The sequence below is a fragment of the Podarcis raffonei genome, chromosome 2 (genome assembly GCF_027172205.1).
Source record: "Podarcis raffonei isolate rPodRaf1 chromosome 2, rPodRaf1.pri, whole genome shotgun sequence".
Lineage (NCBI taxonomy): Eukaryota > Metazoa > Chordata > Lepidosauria > Squamata > Lacertidae > Podarcis > Podarcis raffonei.
This window is the reverse complement of record NC_070603.1, coordinates 109013538-109036962: the sequence shown is the minus strand read 5'-3', so window position 1 is coordinate 109036962 and position 23425 is coordinate 109013538. Positions and strand designations below refer to the sequence as shown.

Genomic DNA, 23425 nt, shown 5'->3' with positions numbered 1-23425 from the left:
CTGACCGTTACACTTGTGTCACTGCTCCCCCTTTCGGGAAGGCTAGCTGGACCTGGCCTTCCCTCCGTCTCCCCACTCCCCGATGGAGGAGAAACTGGTCCTGACTCACGTGACTCTTCCCCCCCACTGTGCTCTGGTGGGGGAACTGGTCCTACTCCTCCGCTACTCCTTTGGGACTCCCCTCTGGTTCCTTGTTTATGGATCGTCCCCCCTGGGACTCGCCTCGCCCTTACCATAGGCGCCCCCTCCTGGGAATCTTCTGACTGGCAATTGCAAGTGGGCAGAGTGCTGTCGCTCTCATGTCCAGCTTGCAAGCTTCCCATAGGCAACTGGCCGGCCACTGTGATCTGCTGTTCCAGATGGGCAACTGGCCTGATCCTGCAGAGGCTTGCATTATGTCCTTAACTTCTCCGCCTCTCTCAGCTTGACCAACTCATCCATTGGGCCGGATGGTTTATCTGATTGGAGACAGTCAGCAGTGATCAGAGGAGGAAGGACCACCAGGAGGAGGAGGAGCGCAAAGAGAAGATGAACCATGGAGCATCAATAGATTTTATTGCATTAGCCGTGTGGCCATAGCATGATATACATAGAAATAGCAGCATAAAATGGGGGTGGGGAGGTAAAGATAGATATCGTCCTGGGCAAATACTTACAGGGGGGGAAAAAAGAGATAACAGAAGCGACAAGGGATTTAAAACATGGAGTGACAGATAATACAAAAACAAAAAGACAAAAAAAAACTGCTGAGGGTGGAGGAGGATCGTTAAAGGGGTCCTTCAGCTCCTCGGATTCGTCCTAGCTCCATTGACCTTGTACAATAAAGCTACTTGGAACTTCGTTCGATTGTGCAGCGTATCGACTGCAGCTGTGGTGTTAAAAAGAAGTTAGTGCCGCTTTCCTCTTCATCACACTGAGCAGGAAGTTAGCTGTCATCTCGGTAATCCAACAATCAGAATCCTGCAAAAAAAGGGACACTATCCAGGGCTGGATTGGGAGATGAAGCTTGTTCATGAGAGGAGTTAAAAACCGAGATCTTTCATCTGTCCAGTTGGGACAGAAGAGCATTACATGATCCATAGTCTCCAGAGCCGTGTCATTACAGGTGCATGTTCTGTTTGCGATGGGGACTCTGGAATAACGACCCGACAGAGCTGCTGTAGGAAAACAGTTGAGACGGGCACAGGTAAAGGCCCTTCGCTTAGCCTCCGAGGAAATTGTGAAGTAGTATAGAGGGATCCCTTCAGGGGGAGGAATAGCTAGGGCTAGGCCTGAACACGGCCCTCTTGCATCGGCAGCTGTATTAGAGAAGTCAAGTTGCTGTAGCTTCTTTTTAATTGAACCATGGAGCATCTGCAGCAGCACAAGCGGACGCCTTCATTTGCCCCAGATGCAACAAAACATGTCTCTCCTCTATCAGCCTCAGCAGCAACAACAGGCACTATAATTCTCCAATGGTTTGACTTTTCCATTGTCTCCTGAGACAGGCGGGTGCCAACCAATACCTGTACCATAAACAAATCAGAATGATATCTGTTCCCACTCACAGCCCTGCGATCGTTTCCCAGGCTCTCAGAGCTTCGGCTGCTTTGCATCTTTTTGGCTCCTGGGAAAGAGGAGGGCGACGTGAACTTCAGCAAGAAAGAAAGGGTGGAGCGCAGCTCTGGCGAGCGTCCAACTATTCCCCTTCCCAACAGAAAAATCCATTCTGTTGCATTCAAAACATACTATTGGCAGAACAAACAGCACACACCACTGCCAAAATAGCTGAGAGGAAACACGAGAATTTGACAAGAGAAAAGACCCAACCTTGGGTGGGGTTTGTTTGCCTGCTGTTGCTGTCAAATATTTCTAAAGTGGCGTTTGGTTTCAGGTGGCACAGTAGGCCTCAGTCACAGCTGCTTTCCTTTCTGAGAGAGAGAGTTTGGATTTGATATCCCGCCTTTAAGGAGTCTCAAAGCGGCTAACAATCTCCTTTCCCTTCCTCCCCCACAACAAACCCTCTGTGAGGTGAGTGGGGCTGAGAGACTTCAGAGAAGTGTGACTGGCCCAAGGTCACCCAGCAGCTGCATGTGGAGGAGCGGAGACGCAAACCCGGTTCCCCAGATTATGAGACTACCGCCCTTAACCACTACACCACATCTGGACAAATCAGGTGCATTTCTTTTTTTCTGCCAATGACTGGGACATCTTCATTGGGGTCCACACGCCTTGTACTCTGGATTCCCTAACCTGGAATGACTGCCTACCACAACCCGTGTTCTCCATGCCACAACCTTCAGCGTTTCACAAATGAAAATAGGTACATATGCCCTTATTCTTGCAAACCAAGGTTCCCTCGGTGGGCCACCTCGCCCCCACGATTGAGGGGCCCCGGGGCCACACAATGTCAGCATGCTATGCAAGCACATCCTGCAGGTTGCTTGCATGATGTCAGCCTGCCCCGCTTGCATGATGTCAGCCTACCCCGCTGTTGGCCCCATGGCATGCTGACATGTTGTGTGGATTGTTAATTTTTCTGATATATTAATACCATATTGGCCCGAATATAAGTCACACTCTTCCCCCCCCGCCAATTCCGACTGTGAGAAGTTAAAGTGCGGCTTATATTCGCGGCCTTACAAAATTTGGCTTTTACGATAACGCTGTAGGATTTTCTTCTACATTTGCCATTTACGGCTGTGAGTGCCTGTGGAATTTTAAGGGAGCGGCTTATATTTGGGTATTGTCTTTTTTCCTCCCCCCCCCCCCGAATTTTAAAGGTGAGGCTTATTTGCGGGTGCGGCTTATATTTGAGCCAATACGGTACATCGTGAAAGCCTCTTTGCTGGCTTCTCGTGGCCCCTTCCAACTCTACATTTCTATGATTCTGGATTGACTTAACTCTGCAATAGTCCTGTCCCGGTTCCAAAGATCTTAAAAAGTCCAGAGTTATAGTAGAAAAATGTGAAATTGCTTTGGTTTATCAAAACTTTAAAATAGATGAGGTCGGCTGTAGCACGTGAAACATGAGGGTGTACATGATTCTCGGTGTTCATGCGCATGAATTTACCAGAGCTCTTTAGAACCATTCAGAGCCGGCCCTGCCATTCGGCAGAGTGAAGGGGACACCTCAGGCAGCAGATGCTGGCAGCAAAGGACTGGAGGTAAGGAGCTGGAAGGAAGAACTGTCTGTTTCCCACAGCCTGCCCTGCACTCCTTAATGGAGCCTGTGTGGTAGAAGATCTCACCCCATCACTACCAGCAGGGGCGTATGACGTGGGGGGCGGAGGAGGCAGGCCGCCCCAGGTACCACTCTGGGGTGTGCGTGACAAGATGGCCCCTGTCTCCTCCCAGCTGTTGAGCAGCACGCGCAGTCAGTATGGGCGCCACTTGCATGACAGCCCGTATGGTCGCCGTGCAAGCGGCAGCCCATATTGATGTCCGTATGGACAACGTGCATGAGCAGCATCCCATATGGAGTGCGCACGCAGCAGCCTGTGCGGTTGTGGCTGGCTGCCGCGCATGCGCACTCCGTAAGGGATGCCACACATTGAAGTAAGGTTCAATTGTTGGTCCATTTTGCTTTCAGCTGTCCATCCGTCCTTGCTGCCAATCACATCTGCCTGCCACATCATTGCACCACAAGCCAGCTGTCAATCCATGAAGATTCAACGGTTAAACCATTATGGCTTTTGGGGCATAGGAGAGGACGTAGGAAGCTGCCTCGTGCTGGTCCAACGAGCTCAGTATTGTCTGCACAGACTGGCAGCAGCTCACCCCCCATTCTTACTTGGAGTTGCTATGGAGGGTTGAACCTGGGAGCCAGTGTGGTGTAGTGGTTAAGAGCGGTAGTCTCGTAATCTGGGGAACCGGGTTTGCCTCCCCGCTCCTCCACATGCAGCTGCTGGGTGACCTTGGGCTAGTCACACTTCTCTGAAGTCTCTCAGCCTCACTCACCTCACAGAGTGTTTGTTGTGGGGGAGGAAGGGAAAGGAGAATATTAGCCGCTTTGGGTAGTGATAAAGCGGGATATCAAATCCAAACTCTTCTTCTTCTTCGGCATTCAAAGAAGATGCCCCACCGCTGACCTCTGTCCCTTGCCCCCAGATGCAGTGGAGAAGAGCACCGCCTTGTCCTCTGCCTCAGGCAGCAAAATGTCTTGGGCTGGCCCGAGATCCATTCCTGCTTTGGGGCAGATCTGCCAAGCTCAAGGAAAGATGGGCCTCAGGATCCCAGCCCTAGAACTGCAGATAAAACCCCAGCTGCGCCTCCTCCCGCCTCCCTTGCCCCCGCCAGCATTAACAGCTACGGCTTATCAGATGGCAGAATCTCCCCAAGAGCCAAAAACGAGCTCGTCTTCCATCCTAGAGGCAGCTCCTGCCACATCTTGGCAGAGAAAGCTGAGCTCTCCGCGGAGCGAAGAGGCTGGTTGTGCAAGAGTTGTTTACCTGCAGCTGGAGCTGGGAGGGTGCTCCGCCCCAGAGCTGCCCGGAGGCCCCACCCCCTTCTATAAAGAGCCAAGCACTTGGCTGGCAGCATCAAACCACAGAACACACAGACAGAGACGCACACACACAGCATGGAAGGGAAAGGGCTAGTGGCTCAGCTGCAGAAGGCAGCTATCTGCCCCGCCTGCAGGGGGCACTTCAAGGACCCGGTGATTTTGGACTGCGATCACAGCTACTGCCGGGCCTGCATCACCCGCTACTGGGAAGAGGCAGCTGCGACTGGGAAGGGCCCCAGGGTACTCTCTTGCCCCCAGTGCAAGGCAGTTTTTGAGAGGAAGAACCTGCGGACCAACGTCAAGCTGGCGGTGGAGGTCAAGATCACCCAGCATCTCAACGCCAAGACGGCTCACGTGCCCCTCGCACCCAAGCCCAGGAGGCGCCGTGGGGGGTGGATTCCTGCAACTGGCATCCAGGAGGAAAAGGTATGACACAAGAGTAAGGGGAGTTGGGGTTCACCAAGGGTCAAGTCCAGGACTCAGTTCTAGAAATTGCAAAAAAAAAGAGGATAGAAGGTCTCTGAGTATGTGCAGAGTGCCTCTCATCGCTGAATTGATTTGTTTGGTATTATTACATTTGCATCTGGCCCTTCTTCCCCAAGGAAAAACCGCAACTAGCCCCTTAAGGTCTCGGGAGAAGGGCTTTCCATGAAGAAAGCGTGAATTCCAATTAAGCTACCACCTTTCATTTCAGACATGAAAAGGCTTTTGTCGCAGAATCTGAGATAAATTTGCAGGAATCCAGGGTCCTGTTTTTTTCTTTCTTTCACATTTTTTAAACAAATTCCTTTGCCAGGAAGATCTATTGCTATATAAGGTCCGTTTCAAACCTTTCCCTTTAACTGAATATAAACAAGAATGAGGGTGGAAAGAATGTCGCCGTTCACTTCTGCTTTTAAGAGGACAGACAGAAATTCAGTCAGTGAAGCTTTTCCCCAGCACTGGGATGCAGAAAACAGTTCCTGTTGAATTTCTGACTGTCACTCCAGCAATTAAAGGCAACAAAGCCAGGAAAACAGAGTAGATACTGAAGAGCACAGGGATGTTTTCTTACAGTTGGACAACATCAATAACTGAAAACCAGAGACTTAACCAGCAGCAAGAGATGTCCCCCCTTTCCCCTTCCTCGTATGTCAGCCTTTGCCAGCTTGGTGTCCTCAATAAATTTTGGCCTACAACTGCAGCTGGGGCTGATGGGAATTGTAGTCCAAAACATCTCTGCCTAGAAGAGGGATGGGGAAACACATGGTCCTTCTGCCATCCTTGACCATTGGCTTGGGCTGATGGGAGCTGAAATCCAACAACATATGGAGGACAACAGGCTCTCCATCCCTGCTCTAGAACCTCAGTAGCCTGGCCTAGAACATCATAAGAAAGACCCTGCCAGTGTCTCTATTTCCCAGGGACAGTCCCAGATTTACAGAAGCCATCCCAGTTTCTGATTTGATCCTGGAATGTCCCACTTTTCCTTAGGACGTTCCTATTTTCATGGGAGAAATGTTGGTATGATAAGATGATGAAGATCTGACACTGGACCTCTTTCAGTTTGGGTGTATAGCAACCACAGGGTGAGGGAGCCACATGGATCAATACGACAGGCCTTTTTTTCCTTACCCTGTCATCATGTGCCGTTTCCCTAGGGAAATTCCCCTCTAGTCGTGTTCGTACATTTTTTCAAGCAGAGCAAATTTGTCTCCTCCGAGCTACGGGAGAGGCTGATGCTTAGCGGCAGAGAATGCTCTCTGCACGCAGGTAATTCTCAGCACCTCCAGGGAAGGCTGGGAAGGACTCTGAGAGTTGGAGACTGGAGAGCCACTGCGGTCAGGGCTAGATGGGTGAACAGTCCGATTTCTTATCTGGGAGACCCAAGGTTTTCCCTTCCCTCCTGCAGACTTAGGCAGCCATGGCAAGACAGCAGGGACACTCGAGTTACATGAGAAGGCAGGCCTGTTAGTTTGGAGGCTCCCCTGGAGAAACGCTCTAGGGACTACTCCTTCACTGGAGGTTTTTAAGCAGAGGTAGATGGTCAGGGGTTCTTGAGCTGTGATTTCTGCACTGCGTGGGGCTGGACTTCCAGCTCTGCAGTTCTGTTATTCTATAAACACAAAGCAGGGCAAGATACCCATGAAGAACTCTTATTATTTGTATCTCACCTTTAAGAAGGATGCATTTTACAGAAGGAGCAGTAGAGGGATCTCTGCAGATCCCGAAACCTCACCCTCCTCAAAATCCGAGCAAGGCTCCGTGCCTTCAACCTGCACAGTGAAATGTTCCTCATTGTCTTGCATTTGTCCAGCCTGAGGCTCCAACCTTATACCCACTTGCACGGGGAAAGAAGCCCCGCAGAACGCAGCGGAACTGAACAGACATGTCTAGGATTGCACCGTCAGACAGCCAGTCCCCAGGATTTCCACATTTAAAATAACATGCGCACACACATGCGCAAAAAATGCCTCAACCGAAACGGAAAACAGGCTGATCTGGTACGCCGTTGACATTAGCATTACAGGTAGCCTGGATCTCAGAGTGGCAGATAGAAAGAGGAAGGAAAGCAAAACCACTTTGTATTATCTGGAGGGATAGGGAACCTTCTGCGCTTCAGGTGCAGAGCCTTCAATTGTCCCTATTTTCCAGGGACAGTCCTGGAATGATAGAAGCCGTCCAGGTTTCTGATTTGATCCCAGAATGTCCTGCTTTTCCTTAAAGATAAAGGTAAAGGTAAAGGGACCCCTGACCATTAGGGCCAGTCATGACCAACTCTGGGGTTGCGGCGCTCATCTCGCCTTATTGGCTGAGGGAGCTTCTGGGTCATGTGGCCAGCATGACTATGCTGCTTCTGGCGAACCAGAGCAGCGCACGGAAACGCCATTTACCTTCCCACTGGAGCGGTACCTATTTATCTACTTGCACTTTTGACATGCTTTCAAACTGCTAGGTTGGCAGGAGCAGGGACCGAGCAACGGGAGCTCACCCCATCGCAGGGATTCGAACCGCTGACCTTCTGATTGGCAAGTCCTAGGCTCTGTGCTTTAACCCACAGTGCCACCCGCGTCCCTTCTGCTTTTCCTTAGGACACCCCTATTTTCATATTGGAAGCTATGCAGATTTTGCTGGATTACAACTCCCATTATCCCTGACTATTAGCTGTTCTGGCTGGGGCTGATGAGGGTCGGGTGGTATACAAACATGAAAAATAATGAATAAAATCAAAAAAGTAAAGGGACAGCTTTCGTAGAGGCAGGAAAAAAGTTGGCAAACCTAGTGACCTCCATTCTGGAAGGGGGATTTCCAAAAGCACTGCGAGAGAAAGGAGTAGGGTGAACACTTAATGGAGCAGGGATCTTAGAGATTTGATTCAGATATTGGACTCGAATTACAGCGGCCAACTTACCAGGGGTGGTTGAGAAAGAGGCATGGTCTCTGTCGACTAGAGCTTGAGCTGCCTATATCAGCCAGTGAATCTTTCTTAAGACATGGAAATATGCATAATCACTTGCTAAGGTCTGCAGAGCAAGCTGCTATATGAAAGGCGCAGGTGCGTGGGCTGGGAAAGAAGTTGGCAACCTTAACTAGAATCTTCATGGAAGGAGGAGATAGAGGAGGAAACTTGATACTACAGGAAAAAGCAAAGAGGAGAATCAGAAGACAGAAAGAAAAGCCGCAAAAATGGACAACTATGTATTATGTAATAATTACATATTACATGAGGATGATAGTCATACGGGTGTTTTTAAAATAGTTTTTTCTCTTCTTGCAAATATGCATATATGAGAGCCTAGCAAGGTTTTATGTTTGTGTGTGTATGCAAAGCTTGCTGCTCTTATCATACACTATCCTGAGGGTAATCCGATCTATTTCCATCGGTAATGAATTTAGTCTGATCGCAAGCCCAGATTTGAGTTACAACATCCCTCTTGCGTTTTTTTACACTGAATTTTCGTTCTCCTGGAAGTCTTAAAACTTGTGCCTTCTTGTTGCTGCAACAAGACGATAATCCGATAAGATCCAGCCTTCCTTACGTAATGCCTACTCAAAACAGAACAGGGCAAAACATAATACAGAATTTGGAATTTAGTGGAAGAACCTCGTGCAGTGAAAATTTCATGGGTCTGACCTGCCTTCCCGGATTGCACCAGCCACAATTTATCGGGCACATCCCACAAATCCTTCACCTTCTGTTGCTTCAGCATCTCCTACATAGCTAAGGTGGAGATCAGATAGAGTGGCCTTGCTGTTCTCGACAGGCAAGATACGCAGCAAAACTGGTGGGGCAGCAGGATGGCGGCACATGCCAATGAGTGATGCCATTGCTGAAACAGAGAATATATATTTTTTTAAGTCTTTCCGGGAAAGTGAGGTCAAAAGGTTTTCACTCTTGGTCATTGTTGGACTCCAGCTCCCATCATCCCTGACCATTGACCACACTGGCTGGGGCTGATGGGAGTTGCAGTTCAACAACAATGCAGACGAAAGGCAGCCCACCCCTAGCGTAGACACTGGCTGAGCTACATGGATCAGTGCTCTGTCTTGTTTAGAAGATCCGCTGGCCTAGGAGTGGGCTCCTCTGTGTCTGACTAGGACTGAAGACACCTGGATTCAAATAAGCCACGGATAAGAACATCCACGCGACGGTCACCTCTAGACTGGATTATTGTAACTCGCTCTACGTGGGGCTGCCCTTAAGACTGACCCAGAAACTCCAGCAGGTGCAGAATGCTGCAGCGAGACTCCTTACGGGGTCTTCGCTGCGAGATCACATTCATCCGGTGCTATATCAACTGCACTGGCTCCCGGTGGAGTACAGGATCAGGTTTAAGGTGCTGGTTTTAACCTTTAAAGCCCTATACGGCCTAGGACCCTCGTACCTACGGGACCGCTTCTCCTGGCATGCCCCACAGAGAAACTTACGGTCTTCAAATAAAAACATCTTGAAGGTCCCAGGCCATAGAGAAGTTAGGCTGGCCTCAACTAGAGCCAGGGCTTTTTCGGCTGTGGCTCCGACCTGGTGGAACACTCTGTCACAAGAGACTAGGGCCCTGCGGGACTTGACATCTTTCCGCAGGGCCTGCAAGACAGAGCTGTTCCGCCAGGCCTTTGGTCAGGGCACAGCCTGACTCCCTCCCTCGGCAATCTTTGCAGAGCTCTGGCCCAATGGTGGCCAGTGGCTTGAATTTAATTAATTTTATAATGAATGATTTTAGAGTGTTGTTTGTGTTGTACTTTTGTATTGTTTTATTGTTGTTAGCCGCCCTGAGCCCGGCTTCGGCTGGGGAAGGCGGGATATAAATAAATTATTATTATTATTATTATTATTATTATTATTATCCCCACCAAGTGTCCCGGGAAAAATGGGACATCTCGTATTTACACAAGAGATCTCGGTGGCCATTTTGGGAGCCACTGTCTCGTGCATTCTGGCGACGCGATCTGGCCCTGAAAAAAACACCTTTTAAAAATAATATATTTTATTAAATTTACACAAATTTCACATAAAATTCCAATACATAATAAATTCTTATTTTGCTTTATCAACTTCCCATCCCATTTTCCATGGTTTTTTTTTAAATTCTATCTCATTGCTCTCTTCACTCTTTCATATCAAAACCATAATACAATAATCTCTAATTATTTCTGTTGCTCACAGTTCAAATCCTGATTGCGAATTTATCATATTAAAATATTTTGTTAAATTGTCCAGAAAGGGCTTCCATTCTCTTATTTTAGCTCTTAGCTTTGCTGATTCAGTTCAGTCCATCACTTTGCTGATGCTGCTTCTTTGGTGGGAATTTCTTCATCTTTCCATTTCTGTGCATAAAGAATCCTAGCTGCTGTCGTTACATACGTAAATAATGAAAAAAAGCGATTTTTCAGGGCTGCGTGAGATCGAAAGAAACCGCTTTTTCGGGTCACCTGACTTAGCCATATTTCTAACATGCAGCCAAATTCAGCAAACCCCTAGCCAGTTCAGGTATTCTATGTGTTCCAGCTCAAGCACACCTGGTACAACTAATGGAGCCCTTTATTAGTTGCATCAGGTGTGCGTGAGAAAACACCTGTTGTATTTGTGCTGTTGTGAGCAATTCTATTCAGGGGGTTGAATATCAGTGAGCCTGGAGAAACCAGTTTAAGTTGCATTTTCAGCTGAATTTGGGGGAACTATGAAACTTCCATTGTGCTGAGCTATTTCAATTGCTTTTGTTTGATTTGCCCATTGCAAACAGCTGAAAGTCTGGAAATTCTGATAATAAACCTGATGTGCAAGGGGGGGGGTTGAATAATTTCCATTGTGACTGTGGAGCTGTAGAGTTGGAAGGGAACTGCCCTTCTTTGAAGGGGGAAATGTGTTTTAAAGGCATAGCATGCATGCACAGACACACCTTTGGATCTCAGCACCCAGGCAGGTGGAGATGCTCCTTCAGGTACAGTGGTACCTTGGTTCTCAAACTTAATCCATTCCGGAAGTCCATTCCAAAACCAAAGCATTCCAAAACCAAGGTGCGCTTTCCCATAGAAAGTAATGCAAAATGAATTAATCCGTTCCAGACTTTTAAAAACAACTCCTAAAACAGCAATTTAATGTGAATTTTACTATCTAAAGAGACCACTGATCCATAAAATGAAAGCAATAATCAATGTACTGTACTATAAAATAAATAAGACAGTATTGTAGATGATAAAAATTAAAATTATTATTATTTTCTTACCTGCACTGATGATAGTCATTGTTTGAATGGGAGGCTTTTATCCACTTCTGCAGACACATAATCAATCAATGAATCAGTACTTGAACTGGATTCCACACAGTCACAAAAACAAATTAATCAAAAAAATCCTCAAAAACACAAAATAAATAGAAAAAACAAAAGCGCCAGACTTAATCAGTTCTGGAAGTCCATTTGACTTCCGAAATGTTCAAAAACCAAGGCACAGCTTCTGATAGGTGCAGGTGCCCCGGAAACAATAGCCAACAGCCGCATTGGATGTTCGGCTTCCAAAAAATGCTCAGAAACCAAAACACTTACGTCCAGGTTTTCGGAGTTTGAGAACCAAAACGTTTGAGTACCAAGGTACCACTATATTAGGGGCCCAATCACTCAGGGCTTTATACATCTGCATTAAATTGGTGTTGCTCATACCTTATAAGACCTGCAGCAATATCACTAACCACTCAATAAAAGCAAAGAGGTGTTTGCTTTGGTGTGTACATGCCTAGACGGTTTTAATTGTCACCCCAGAATATTAAGCCAACAAGCTGGCCCAAGAGGTAGGTGTAAGCACAAAGGGTCTGAAATGCAGGGTGTCCACGTGACTGCTCCTGCTTGCTCATCCCTTAAGTGGCAACCTATGATCATCGCATTTCAAAGGATTAGGAGTCTTAACTGGCCGTAGTTACATAGCTGCGAAGCACCAGGACTGACACTTCCTGGGACAACAGCTCTGGGCCAGCCTGCTCATTGGACACACAAATCAGAAAAGATCATCACTGCTAAAACATGCACACCTGTCAGCAGCTCTATGATAAAGCACCTGCTCTGCAAGCAGAGAGTCCCAGGTTGTCTCCATGGGATGCTGTAGCACTGAGCCAAGACCCCTCCCTAGTGTCCTTTGACATTGGCAACAGAAGCCTACTTCATTTGTTCAAGAGATTTGGCTCATCATTGCCATGGTGGGTCTAGCAGGACAGAAGAGCATTCTAATAATGGCGACCGAACATAGCAGCGAAGAGAGAAAGTGGAGAGAGGAGGCAGGAAACGCACCTGGCAAAATGACAGATCCGTAGGAGGGGTGAGGATCCTGATGGGATCAGGATCCCTTTGATTAAGGCTAATTTCTCAATCTGGTTGAGCCTGTCCAGAGAACATGCCGCAGCCCTAATGATTATCAGGCCCTTAGGAAAGGATGGTTTTGGAAAGTGATGTCATCATACGAGGACAGGTAGAATGGCGTGGATTATTACAAAGGAGACAGATATATGAGCAGATTTTTTATTTATTTAAGTAAATAAATAACCAGTGTGGTGTAGTGGTTAAGAGCAGTAGTCTCGTAATCTGGGGAACCAGGTCCGCGTCTCCGCTCCTCCACATGCAGCTGCTGGGTGACCTTGGGCCAGTCACACTTCTCTGAAGTCTCTCAGCCCCACTCACTTCACAGAGTGTTTGTTGTGGGGAAGGAAGGGAAAGGAGAATGTTAGCCGCTTTGAGACTCCTTCGGGTAGTGATAAAGTGGGATATCAAATCCAAACTCTTCTTCTTCTTCTAAATGTAACTGAAATTGTGGCAGATGGAAAATGCTTCCACATCAACATGGGATTTGGGACTTCAGTAATGAATGAGAAAACAGATGGCACTTCTACCTGAGCCATAAGCCCATTGGTGAAATGGGAAGATGAACCATTTTACAATGGACACAATGCATGAAAAGCACTCAGGGTGCCTCAGATCTCAGCCTCAGCGATCTCTTGGATGAGGAGAGGCCACATCCCTGGGAAGGAAGATTGGCTGCTTGAATTTTTCAGTGGAAAGTGCCTGCTCAGGATTGTGCCTGTTCACAGATGATCAAAACATGAAGATACAAAGCTACCTTCCAGCCAGATCCTAAAACTAAAATAAGTCTCTAACTGAAACTGTGGCAGATGAACTGTAGCTCCGTATAAACATGGGACACGGGTGGCGCTGTGAGTTAAACTACAGAGCCTAGGACTTGCCGATCAGAAGGTTGGCGGTTCGAATCCCCGTGACGGGGTGAGCTCCCGTTGCTCGGTCCCAGCTCCTGCCAACCTAGCAGTTCGAAAGCACGTCAAAGTGCAAGTAGATAAATAGGTATCACTCTGGCGGGAAGGTAAACGGCGTTTCCGTGCACTGCTCTGGTTCGCCATAAGTGGCTTAGTCATGCTGTACGCCAGCTCCCTCAGCCAATAAAGCGAGATGAGCACTGCAACCCCAGAGTCGGTCATGACTGGACCTAAGGGTCAGGGGTCCCTTTACCTTTACCTTAAGGATCAAAAGATGGCACAATCATCTTCCACCTGAGCAGCATATTTCCTGTCTCTAGTTGAGGTTGCCAACGCGGTGCCCTTGAGGTCGTCTGCTGGTCACCACAAAACTTAGGAGGTGATGAGGCGGTTCGTTTTTTCTCCCTTGTAAAGTCCATGGAGCTGACAGAGGGTGTTGGACAAGTGACCCACTTTTCCACTTCTTCCTTTAGCTCTATGTAGTTTCAGACACTCCGATTAGTTCTACTGTAAGAGGCCAGAGAGTGTGGCACCCATGGCACTCACTTAAAAATCCAGATGTGCCCATAGATTGGCAACTCCTGCTTCTAGTACAAGACACACCATATTAGTGTCATTCACAAGTGTCTTATGCTAGGCTAGGAGGTGTTCTTATGCTCACTTTGGACCCATCAGGGTTAAAAGGATGTTAAGGTTTTAAATTCTGCTCCCTCCCCTCTAATAATAATAATAATAATAATAATAATAATGACTTATATGCCACCCATCTGACTGGGTTGGAGTAGTCCACTCTGTACAGCTTCCAACAACTCTGTGAGGTACTTTAAGCTGAGAAATGGTGAGCTTCACGACTGAATGGGCATTTGCACTCTGGTCTCCCAGATCCTAGTCCAACACCACGGTGATGCAATCCACTCTGCAGAACAGTGACCAGGCACCAGAACACAGAGCAGCAACGATGTGTACAGCAATGAGTGCACCATGTCAGAGACTTCTAGTATTCCAGGCATGAGGAAATGGCAGGGAGACTTCCTGTCCTTGGCTGTATGCAACATCACTGGGAAGCAATCAGAAACTCCACCTGAGAGTTCCAGGGGAAAGAAAAGTTGGCATTGTCTCAGCCCTGACCTCACAAACAAGCCCAATGCTCTCAGGGCAGGGACATTGTCACTTGTGTCTGCATCCTGAACGCCACCTGTCGTGTGCTGATGACTCCGGACGACATCCACCAATTAAGCTCAACTATTGCTTCTCGAAAATTACAGATAATTATAGCGTGCGGCTCAAGAGGCCATTGGTTTGGTGCTTGGCATCAAAGGTTGACAGGTTTATTTTATTTTTATTTATTTATCTATCACACTTATATCCTGCCTTTTTCTCCGAAGAGCTCAAGCTGGCGTACATGGTTCTCCTCCTTTAATCTCCACAACAACCCTGTGAGGTGGGTTAGGCCGGGAGGCAGTGATTGGCCCAAAGTCACCCTTTGTGAGCTTTGTGGCCAAGAGGGGATTTGAACCCTGGTCTCCTGGATCCTAGTCCAACACTCTAACCACTACACCACCCTGGCAGCAACCTGGAGACCTGTGCTTTTAAATGTGTTGATGCAATGGATGGCACAGCAGCCTCAGGTCACTTGCCTGTTGCTTAGTCCCTGCTCCCGCTTCCCTGCTGTTTGGCACACCTGGAGTTTAGGTTTGTTCCCTCTTAAGTTTGATACGGGACGTTGCCCTTTTGATCCTTTGCTGGAGAAGGAGGAAAGGTAACAGCCGTGGCTCCGCCATGCTTCTCTGCTCATTCCTCCCTCCACGACTTTGTCATTCCCCTTGCTTGCCCCACCTGCTGGGGCAATTAGGACTTCAGGTGTGCCACATATATGCAGCAGGCGATACAGTGGGGTGGACAGCCAGCACCATAAAAATCATGGGCAGGAGATAGAGTGGCCAGCTAACCACAACCTTGTCTAAAGGTAAAGGTAAAGGGACCCCTGACCATTAGGTCCAGTCGTGGCCTGCTCTGGGGTTGCGGCCCTCCCCTCGCTTTATTGGCTGAGGGAGCTGGTGTACAGCTTCCGGGTCATGTGGCCAGCATGACTAAGCCGCTTCTGGCGAACGAGAGCAGCTCACGGAAACGCCGTTTACCTTCCCGCCGGAGCGGTACCTATTTATCTACTGCTTTCGAACTGCTAGGTTGGCAGGAGCAAGGACCGAGCAACGGGAGCTCACCCCGTTGTGGGCATTCGAACCGCTGACCTTCTGATCGGCAAGGCCTAGGCTCTGTGGTTTAACCCACAGCGCCACCCGTGTCCCACAACCTAGTCTAGTCAGCTCTTTAAAAGCAGCTTGACCTTCAGAAATGAGCTGGTGAAAATTTTACTGTGCGGTGATAAACTTGAGGCAGATGCTTAGCGCTGACTCAGACCATTGGGCTGTCCAGCTCAGCATTGTCCTCAATGGCTATCCAAGATTTTCTCCCAGCCCTATGTGGAGATGCCAGGGATCAAACCAGGGACCTTGTGCTTGCAAGGCAGAGGTTCTACCACTAAGCTACAGCTCTTCCACTACCCAGTTGCTGTTAACATCAGCCCATTGACGCTGATCTGGCACAGCTGCAGGGAACAGTTCAGAACCTCAATGGAAGACGACATGGAGGAACTCCAGGCCACCGTTTCTTCCTCTTCACCTGGAAGGCAGCTCCTGTAGTCTGTGGTGGGCGGCTCTGCTGCAAAACCCGATAGCTATCTGCGAAGGAGCAGTCATGTTGAGCTGCACCAACACAAGACATCTCTTTTTGCCAGCAGCATCGCACCTGGAATCCATAAAGTTGCTCATTAGAACCTGGCAAAGCTGGATGAGTCACTAATGCATGGCAGAATGTACCTAGTCAAATAAGTACTTTTGGGAAAAGATGCTCCCATCTAATAATGTCAAGCGGAGGAAACAGGGGCGAACCGGGCCACACAGTGAGAAAACAGTCATTATATTTAACTATGTAAATATAAGGCATACGTAGTCATGCCACAAAAGGACACACCTGCTGTGCTCTGGTGAGTTGTGGATTGCTGATACCATATCCATCTTTTGCTCTCACACAATCACTCGGGCAGGTTGAGATTTCTAAATAGTGGCATCTCCTGGTGGTTCTTATGCTTCTACTTTCACTTGAGGTGCCTGACATGTTGGCACCTGGGGCACTGAGCTGCTCCCATCAGTTTGGGTTGAATCCAACTAGACAGAGCTCCCCCTCCTTCTGCTCCCAACCCAGATCTTCTCCAGAGTGGTGGTGGAATCTCTAGAGCAGATTTGGGGTGTGTGCATGCGCACGATAAGTTCTCTTGTCTTGTACGAGTGAAAGGTATTCTGCTCTTGCAACCACTCTAGCTCCATCCGCGCTACACATTTAAAGCACTATCATACTGCCTTAAACAGTCATGGCTTCCCCCAAAGACCCCTGGGATCTGCAGTTTGTTAAAGGAGCCAAGAGTTGTTAGGTGACCCCTATTCCCCTCGCGGAGCTACAATTCTCAGCCATATCACAGTGGTTAGAGCATCTGCTTTGAATACAGGAGGTTCTAGGTTCAATCCAGGTAAACCTGGGGAGGATCCTGATCTGGAACCCTGTTTTGCTGCAGGATCGAGTGTGGACCAGGGTTTCCCAAACTTGGACCTCCAGCTGTTTTTGGACTACAACTCCCATCATCCCTTTCCACTAGTCCTGTTAGCTAGGGATTGTGGGATTTGTAGTCCCAAAAACAGCTGGAGAACCAACTTTGGGAAACCCTGGTGTAGACAATACTGAGCTGGAGGGTCTGGTTCTCAGTAGAGGGCAGCTTCCTGTGTTCCTATATTTTGGCTCAGTTGTTGATCATCTGCTTTGCGTCCAGAAGGTCCCAGGTTCCATCCCTGGCTTCTCCAGGGCTGGGAGAGAAGCCTCCCTGAAAGGCTGGAGAGCTTCTTCCAGTTAGTGTAGACAATACTGAACTAGATGGACCAAGGATTCAACTCTGGATAAGGGAGCTTCGTACGCTGCTTTAGATACGGGAGACTATCATGGCATCCCGTGGTGCTGGAGGAAAACTCGTGCCTGACACCTCTGCCCCAGACACAGGCAGCTCATAAATTCCTGGAGGCTGAGGTGGTTGTGGGTGACCTCATGTGCATCGAGTGGCTGGAGCATGCTGCGGAGCAGAGCGAAGGTTGCAAACTTTAATTGGCACGGCTGAGGCTCAAGGCATGTAACTGATGGGAAGGATTTCAGGGACACCACCCTCCCTCGTGACTCAACCACTCGTAGGCCAACCATTAGGTAAGGCAGCCCAAGACAATGGTGTGTTTATGTTGCTCTATGCCTCAGCCTGGGTCGTAGCCAAGCACTCCTGATTATCGGGCATGAACAGCACGTGGAATCCCAGGTGAGCAGGTGGCACACAGAGTCTTCTTCTTCTTCTTCTTCTTCTTCTTCTTCTTCTTCTTCTTCTTCCATGAACACGGTTTTAAAAGTGAGTCTGTAAGTGACTGTGGAGGCCAGTTCTGGATCCACACGTCCTTCCACAGTGGGGACATAGGTTTCCAGGTGGGAGTTGATCACAGTGAGGGTTTGCCAAGCATGTCTTCCTCTTGGCACGTTTTTTCCTTTTGTCCTGAGTTCGAGCATCTTCAAAGCCCATGACAAATTTGGTAAAGGCTGTTCTCCAATTGGAGCGCTTGCAGGCTAGTGTTTCCCAGTTGTCGGTGTTTATACATGTATGTCCAAATGTGTACATGGAAGGGGCTCCAACTCTTTCCCCACCAAAGCCAGTCTCACCATCGTTAACAGCTGCATGGCAGAAATTAAACAGGCACAGCTTTTCCCAACACAAAGGTGACCATGATTGCATCTGTTGAATTTCAGGCAACTGTACAACTGTTAAAGGTACAGATCTTCTGTGGGTGGGATAGCCTACTTAAGTGTTATTGGGGAAAGGAGAGATTTTAGGAGCACACAAGTTCTTGGGAGGATAGCGAATCCCATAGCAGCGTTCTCCCTGCAAATTGCAGATTTTTCACTAGGGTGACTGCATAAGGCACACTGGTGGACCAGTGTTAGTTGTGTAGAGGAGGGAAATTAGGCAAACATGCCTGCCCCATAGGGACAGACAAAATTGCACTTACTGAAATTTGTAATTCGGTTAAGGAGTCGAAACTGTGTCATTGTGAGCCCTGTCCTTTCGCAGCTCATTGCCTTGTTTTTCAGACATGCAAATGCACCCTTCAATTTAGCAATTCATTTCGTACCTTGATCTGGGGCTGCTTGTCCAAAATAGTGGGCCTGCCCCTTTAAATAATAAGCACATGGAAGGAGTCAATGTCCCACCCACCAAATGTGGTTGTAACCCCAGCTGCCATCATCCCTCACCACTGGCCATGCTGGCAGGGGATGATGGGAGTCCAGCAACATCATGCTAGCTACCCTGACATAGCAAACACAACACCATAGTTTATTTCCTTGCAAAGCCTGGAATTATAATAATAGCAAGAGACCAGTAACCATTTGGAGGAGTCAGAGTTCTTTTCCTTCTGCTAGTTCTCCACCCATCTCTTTTAGCTCCCCTTCACTAGAGAGCCAGTGTGGTGTAGTGGTTAAAAGCGGTAGACTCGTAATCTGGTGAACCGGGTTCGCTTCTCCGCTCCTCCACATGCAGCTGCTGGGTGACCTTGAGCTAGTCCCACTTCTCTGAAGTCTCTCAGCCCCACTCACCTCACAGAGTGTTTGTTGTGGGGGAGGAAGGGAAAGGAGAATGTTAGCCGCTTTGAGACTCTTTCGGGTAGTGATAAAGTGGGATATCAAATCCAAACTACTCTTCTTCCTCTTCTTCTTCTTCTTCTTCTTCTTCTTCTTCTTCTTCTTCTTCTTCACTATTCTGGAGGAGCAACCAGGAGCTGCCCTACCATCAGGCCAGAGTTGCAGGGAGGAACTTGTAAACATCTAGATGCACTTGGACTAAACTCCCATTATCCTTGGCCCCTGGCTGTGCTGACTGAGGCTCATGGGAGCTCACAATAACATCTGGAGAACCACAGATTCTTCCATTCCTATTGCTGCAGGACAGTTTCATTTTCCTTTAACCCAAATAACCTCTTGCCTGCGGAGACTGGAGAGCAGGCTACGGCAGGAGGGACAAATACAGCACAAAATGCGTACCTGGTTCAGGAGGGGACACCATTCAGACAGCAATCTTTGGCATGAGAACTGGGGTGACACAAGCATGGCCTGGCTTGATTTAACCTGTGAGATGTTGGAAGGTATGTCTTCATCTGGGCTTGGGGACACTTGCCTCCAAGCCCTCTGCTGACCTTCGTTTGGACACTTGCATTGTCTAGTTTGCATTCATAAGAGCTCTGCCTTGACTGGGATAATGTGGAATAAATAAGCATAATACACAGATAGGAGCAATTGATTTTTGAGGCATTCATCTCCTCCTTGGGGGCTTTCCATAAGCATCTGGTTGGCCGCTGTGATAAAAGATGCTCGACTAGATGAGCCGCTGGCCTTATCAGGGCCCTTATCAACATTGCAATTAAATAAATAATCCTCTGTGGATGTGACTGCTTCCATTTATGAGCCATCAAAGTCCATGGTCATCACCGTATATCTTTTGGCATTGAATTCCAATTAAATTATGCTTGTGCAAAGAAACATTCTACTTTGTTTTCAATGTCAACGGGCCTATGCAGCTGTTTAAAATTTTATTGAGTAGCTGGTCATTTTCATGATTGATCTGTAAGGCTTTTAATGGTCTTTTTTTTAAAAAAAAGTTTGTATATTGCTGTACACTGCACTGATATTTTATGAGAGTGCAGAATATAAACACCATCATAAATAAACAATATAGAATAAATTCTGGCTTTGCTGTACCTGCTGCCAATCAATATGAATCTGACTCAACACATTTTCTGTTTGCTCCTGCTCCATCAATATAGACAAGATTACCACCTTGACCTATCCATCTAATATCACCTTCTCTCTCTTTTTTCCAGGAAGTCATCAGAGAAGTCTGCAGATGGTGAGTCTACTCCACCTTCTCGATTTCCAGATACTTGAAAACTAACCTTGCCAGGCATTGAATCTGGCAGCTTTATGTAAGCCAAACACACAGTGCCGGATTTATATACAAGCTAAACAAGCTGTAGCTTAGGGCCCCACTCTCTTGTGGGCCTCCAAAAAATTTAAAGGGAAAAAACCTGCATGTACATTTCCAAAATATAAGATAAAAAACAAATAAAATAAAACCTACATACAATAACAGTGTTTTGTGTTGTGTAGGCTCCCATGATGTAAGTAATGGGCCCCGTCTGCTAGCCTGCTCCCTAAAATATCACTTTCACTATTAATATACTTCTTCTTAATTGTATTTCACTATTAATATACTTCTTAATTGTATTTCAGTTCAACAATTACTTTGGTAAAATACATACATATTTTGTTATGTGCAAATGGCTTTAGATACCTATTAGGTCCATAAATTACAACATTGTTGGGTTGAAATAACGACAGACAGGTAGCGAGTGTCATCTGGGAGGCATCTCCCGAGCAAGTCTCGAGGAGCCTCTTTTATTGAATATTACAGCATTGCCACATATGTGCTTAGTGCTGATTGGTTAACACAAGTACAAAGCAAAAGGTTGCATATAGGCATTAATCACCGATAGATTAAAGGCTGGGAAAGGGAGCACAGAACTAGACAGGCATGAAGACCTCCTAATTAAATTATAACCAATGATTAATATAGTAAGACTTAAAACAATTACTAATGATTGATATAGGAAACTTAAAAGAGCATAATAATCACGTTCCGTTGATGTGATCAACTATGCATTAAGAACGGGTCAAAGTACAATGTTTTCCTGAACTCAATGTGAACTGAACATTCTAAGGTGATGAGTGAATGTCTTAGTATTAGAACGGTTTGTGCAGCACCATGTGCAAAAGCGAAGCGTAGAAGCAAGACTTCCCATCAGGCCACAGTCATGTATAGAATCATAGCATCCCATCACAACATAGCATATATTCAACACAAAAAACAGTGACAAATTGTTGTTGACAATGTAAAGGGCCCCATTACGTCCAGTAGCTTAGGGCCTCATCAAACCCTAAATCCAGCCCTGCAAACACGGGCTCAAACAGTACTATAAAGGTGAAGGGTAAAGGGACCCCTGACCATTAGGTCCAATCACAGACGACTCTGGGGTTGCGGCACTCATCTCGCTTTATTGGCTGAGGGAGCCGGTGTACAGCTTCTGGCTCATGTGGCCAGCATGACTAAGCCGCTTCTGGCAAACCAGAGCAGCGCACAGAAACACTGTTTACCTTCCCGCCAGAGTGGTAGCTATTTATCTACTTGCACTTTGTGCTTTCGAACTGAACCTAGGCTCTGTGGTTTAACCCACAGTGCCACCCGCGTACTATAGATGGCCCTAAACATGTTTGTAGAAGATAGCTGCTTAAGTATCAAATTGCAGGCCAGGGAAATTTTAGGATGAGGGAGCAACCCTGGGGCTTTTCAGTGGGTCACTCCAAATCCCACCAGCCCCAGCACCATTTGGAGGGCTGAACACTCCCATTTCTGCTATAAGGGATTCCCCACATCTCAGTTCATCATCTTTTGGTGATGCTGTGATCCACACAGGTACCAGAGCTGCTACTGCTGCCTCAGCAGCGTCATGACTTTGTGCCAAGATTTCTCAAGGAATATATGGAAGCTTTCATTGAAATTCCACTTCCCTGCCCTGTAGGCTAATTGCTATCTATTTTTAAAAAGGAAGCCACATCCAAAGTTGAAAAGAACAAGGCAAAGCTTTGGGCTTGTTCCTTCGATAGCTCAGCTGGTAGAGCGGAGGACTGTAGATTGTCGTCCAAGCCATCCTTAGGTCGCTGGTTCGATTCCGGCTCGAAGGACAAAGTGTTTTTGCTTGCCAGAAGCAGCTCCTCTGATCTCTCAACCAATCATACACTGTGGCTTTCCCTCATCATGACTACAGTCTGGAGAAACCCACTGAGTCATGGGAGTTGTAGTCCATCAATGACTGGAATGTCACTGTTTTCCCCTTCCATGACGTGGACGGTCCTTTAATATATTGGCTCTGAACTGTTGAGGAACATTAAATGTCATCACAATCTTAATTGTGCCTGGAAGCGCCTGCTAAAAACATTTTTTGTTCAGACAAGCCTATCCAGATGTAGAAGCCAGCAAGTATTTTTAATATGTTTTTAGCTTATTTTATATTTTAATTATTTTCCGCATTTTTAAAAATGGCTGTTTTTAACTCCTTTTTATTGATAATTTTAATGTTTGCTTTTTTTATAAACCGCTTGGAGATTCTATTTGCAATCAAGTGGTTTACAAATTTCATGGAATAAAATAAAAATAAGATGTCTGACACCTCCTATACAGAAACACCCTTGAGGTTCCTCCACTGAGCAACTGGAACCCTGAAATGCAAGCGCTGCCTTCCATCCTAGTCTTGATATTTATTGTTTGTGTATCTTCATTTTTCTCTCCACAGCTAATGTGGTTTGGATGCTCCCAGACACCCATATTCACCTGAACCTGCAGAACAACCTACCTGGAGCCTCTCAAAGTGGCAATCCCTGCTTCCCAAGATTTGAAGACCCTCAACAAGATGGCCAAACAAGCCATCTCCAAATGGCTCAGGCTACGGCATGGGGGCAGCTAAATTTGGGGAAGGCTTCTGGTGGTGGAGAAACTGAGATTTCAGCCAAGCATGAAGCTCTGGATTTACAAATGGACCTGCAAGAGTTAGGGAGACTCTCGTGCTGCAGGACTTAAGTTATTTTCTAGAGAGAGATATCAAGCTGTCTCAGAAGCTACAAAATGCATTGGCTTGGTGAGGGGGGCGGGTGGGGAAAGTGCTCCATACATGGCAGGACCCCCTTTACTTTTTTAGGGTTTAGAGTTCGGAATCAGATTTCAGGCTTCTGTCATCCCCTGGTTCAGATTAAGCCCTGCTCCATAATTGAGCAGAACAGATTTTGGTTAGGCTAAATCTGCGAGGAGTGACTGGTTCCACGTTTGACTAAGTCTTCAGAAGTTCTGGTACCCCCAAGTGTCACTTGACGTGGGAGAAGACGAGATCTTGGAGAAGAATGATTGGTTTTCTTTTAGTTTATCCATCTCTGCCATATTCCTCTACTAATTTCTTGTCTGCTTTGTC

At 47.2% G+C, this 23425-nt stretch overlaps 2 protein-coding genes and 1 non-coding gene across 4 annotated transcripts in view; all 3 read left to right on the top strand.

The window, feature by feature from the left end:
• The window catches only part of LOC128408915 (uncharacterized), a 269287-nt gene that overhangs the window by 17945 nt on the left and 227917 nt on the right, over positions 1–23425 (top strand). The window lies entirely within an intron of this gene.
• LOC128408960 (RING finger protein 39-like) lies at positions 4531–23245 on the top strand. Its single transcript, XM_053379050.1, has 3 exons — positions 4531–4912; positions 20231–20256; positions 22757–23245. The coding sequence occupies exons 1-3, from the start codon at positions 4562–4564 to the stop codon at positions 22758–22760; spliced, it is 381 nt and encodes a 126-aa protein (XP_053235025.1). The 5' UTR covers positions 4531–4561; the 3' UTR covers positions 22761–23245.
• Positions 22061–22148, top strand: TRNAY-GUA (transfer RNA tyrosine (anticodon GUA)). Its single transcript is given in 2 exon segments — positions 22061–22097; positions 22113–22148. It is a non-coding gene; the product is annotated as a tRNA-Tyr (tRNA).

What these genes read in the sequence shown, in the direction of transcription:
- LOC128408960 (XM_053379050.1), top strand. Translation starts at nt 4,562, where the DNA reads ATGGAAGGGAAAGGGCTAGTGGCTCAGCTGCAGAAGGCAGCTATCTGC. An exon ending in CTGGCATCCAGGAGGAAAAG is followed by an intron (nt 4,913 to 20,230) that starts GTATGACACAAG and finishes TCTTTTTTCCAG; the next exon opens with GAAGTCATCAGAGAAGTCTG.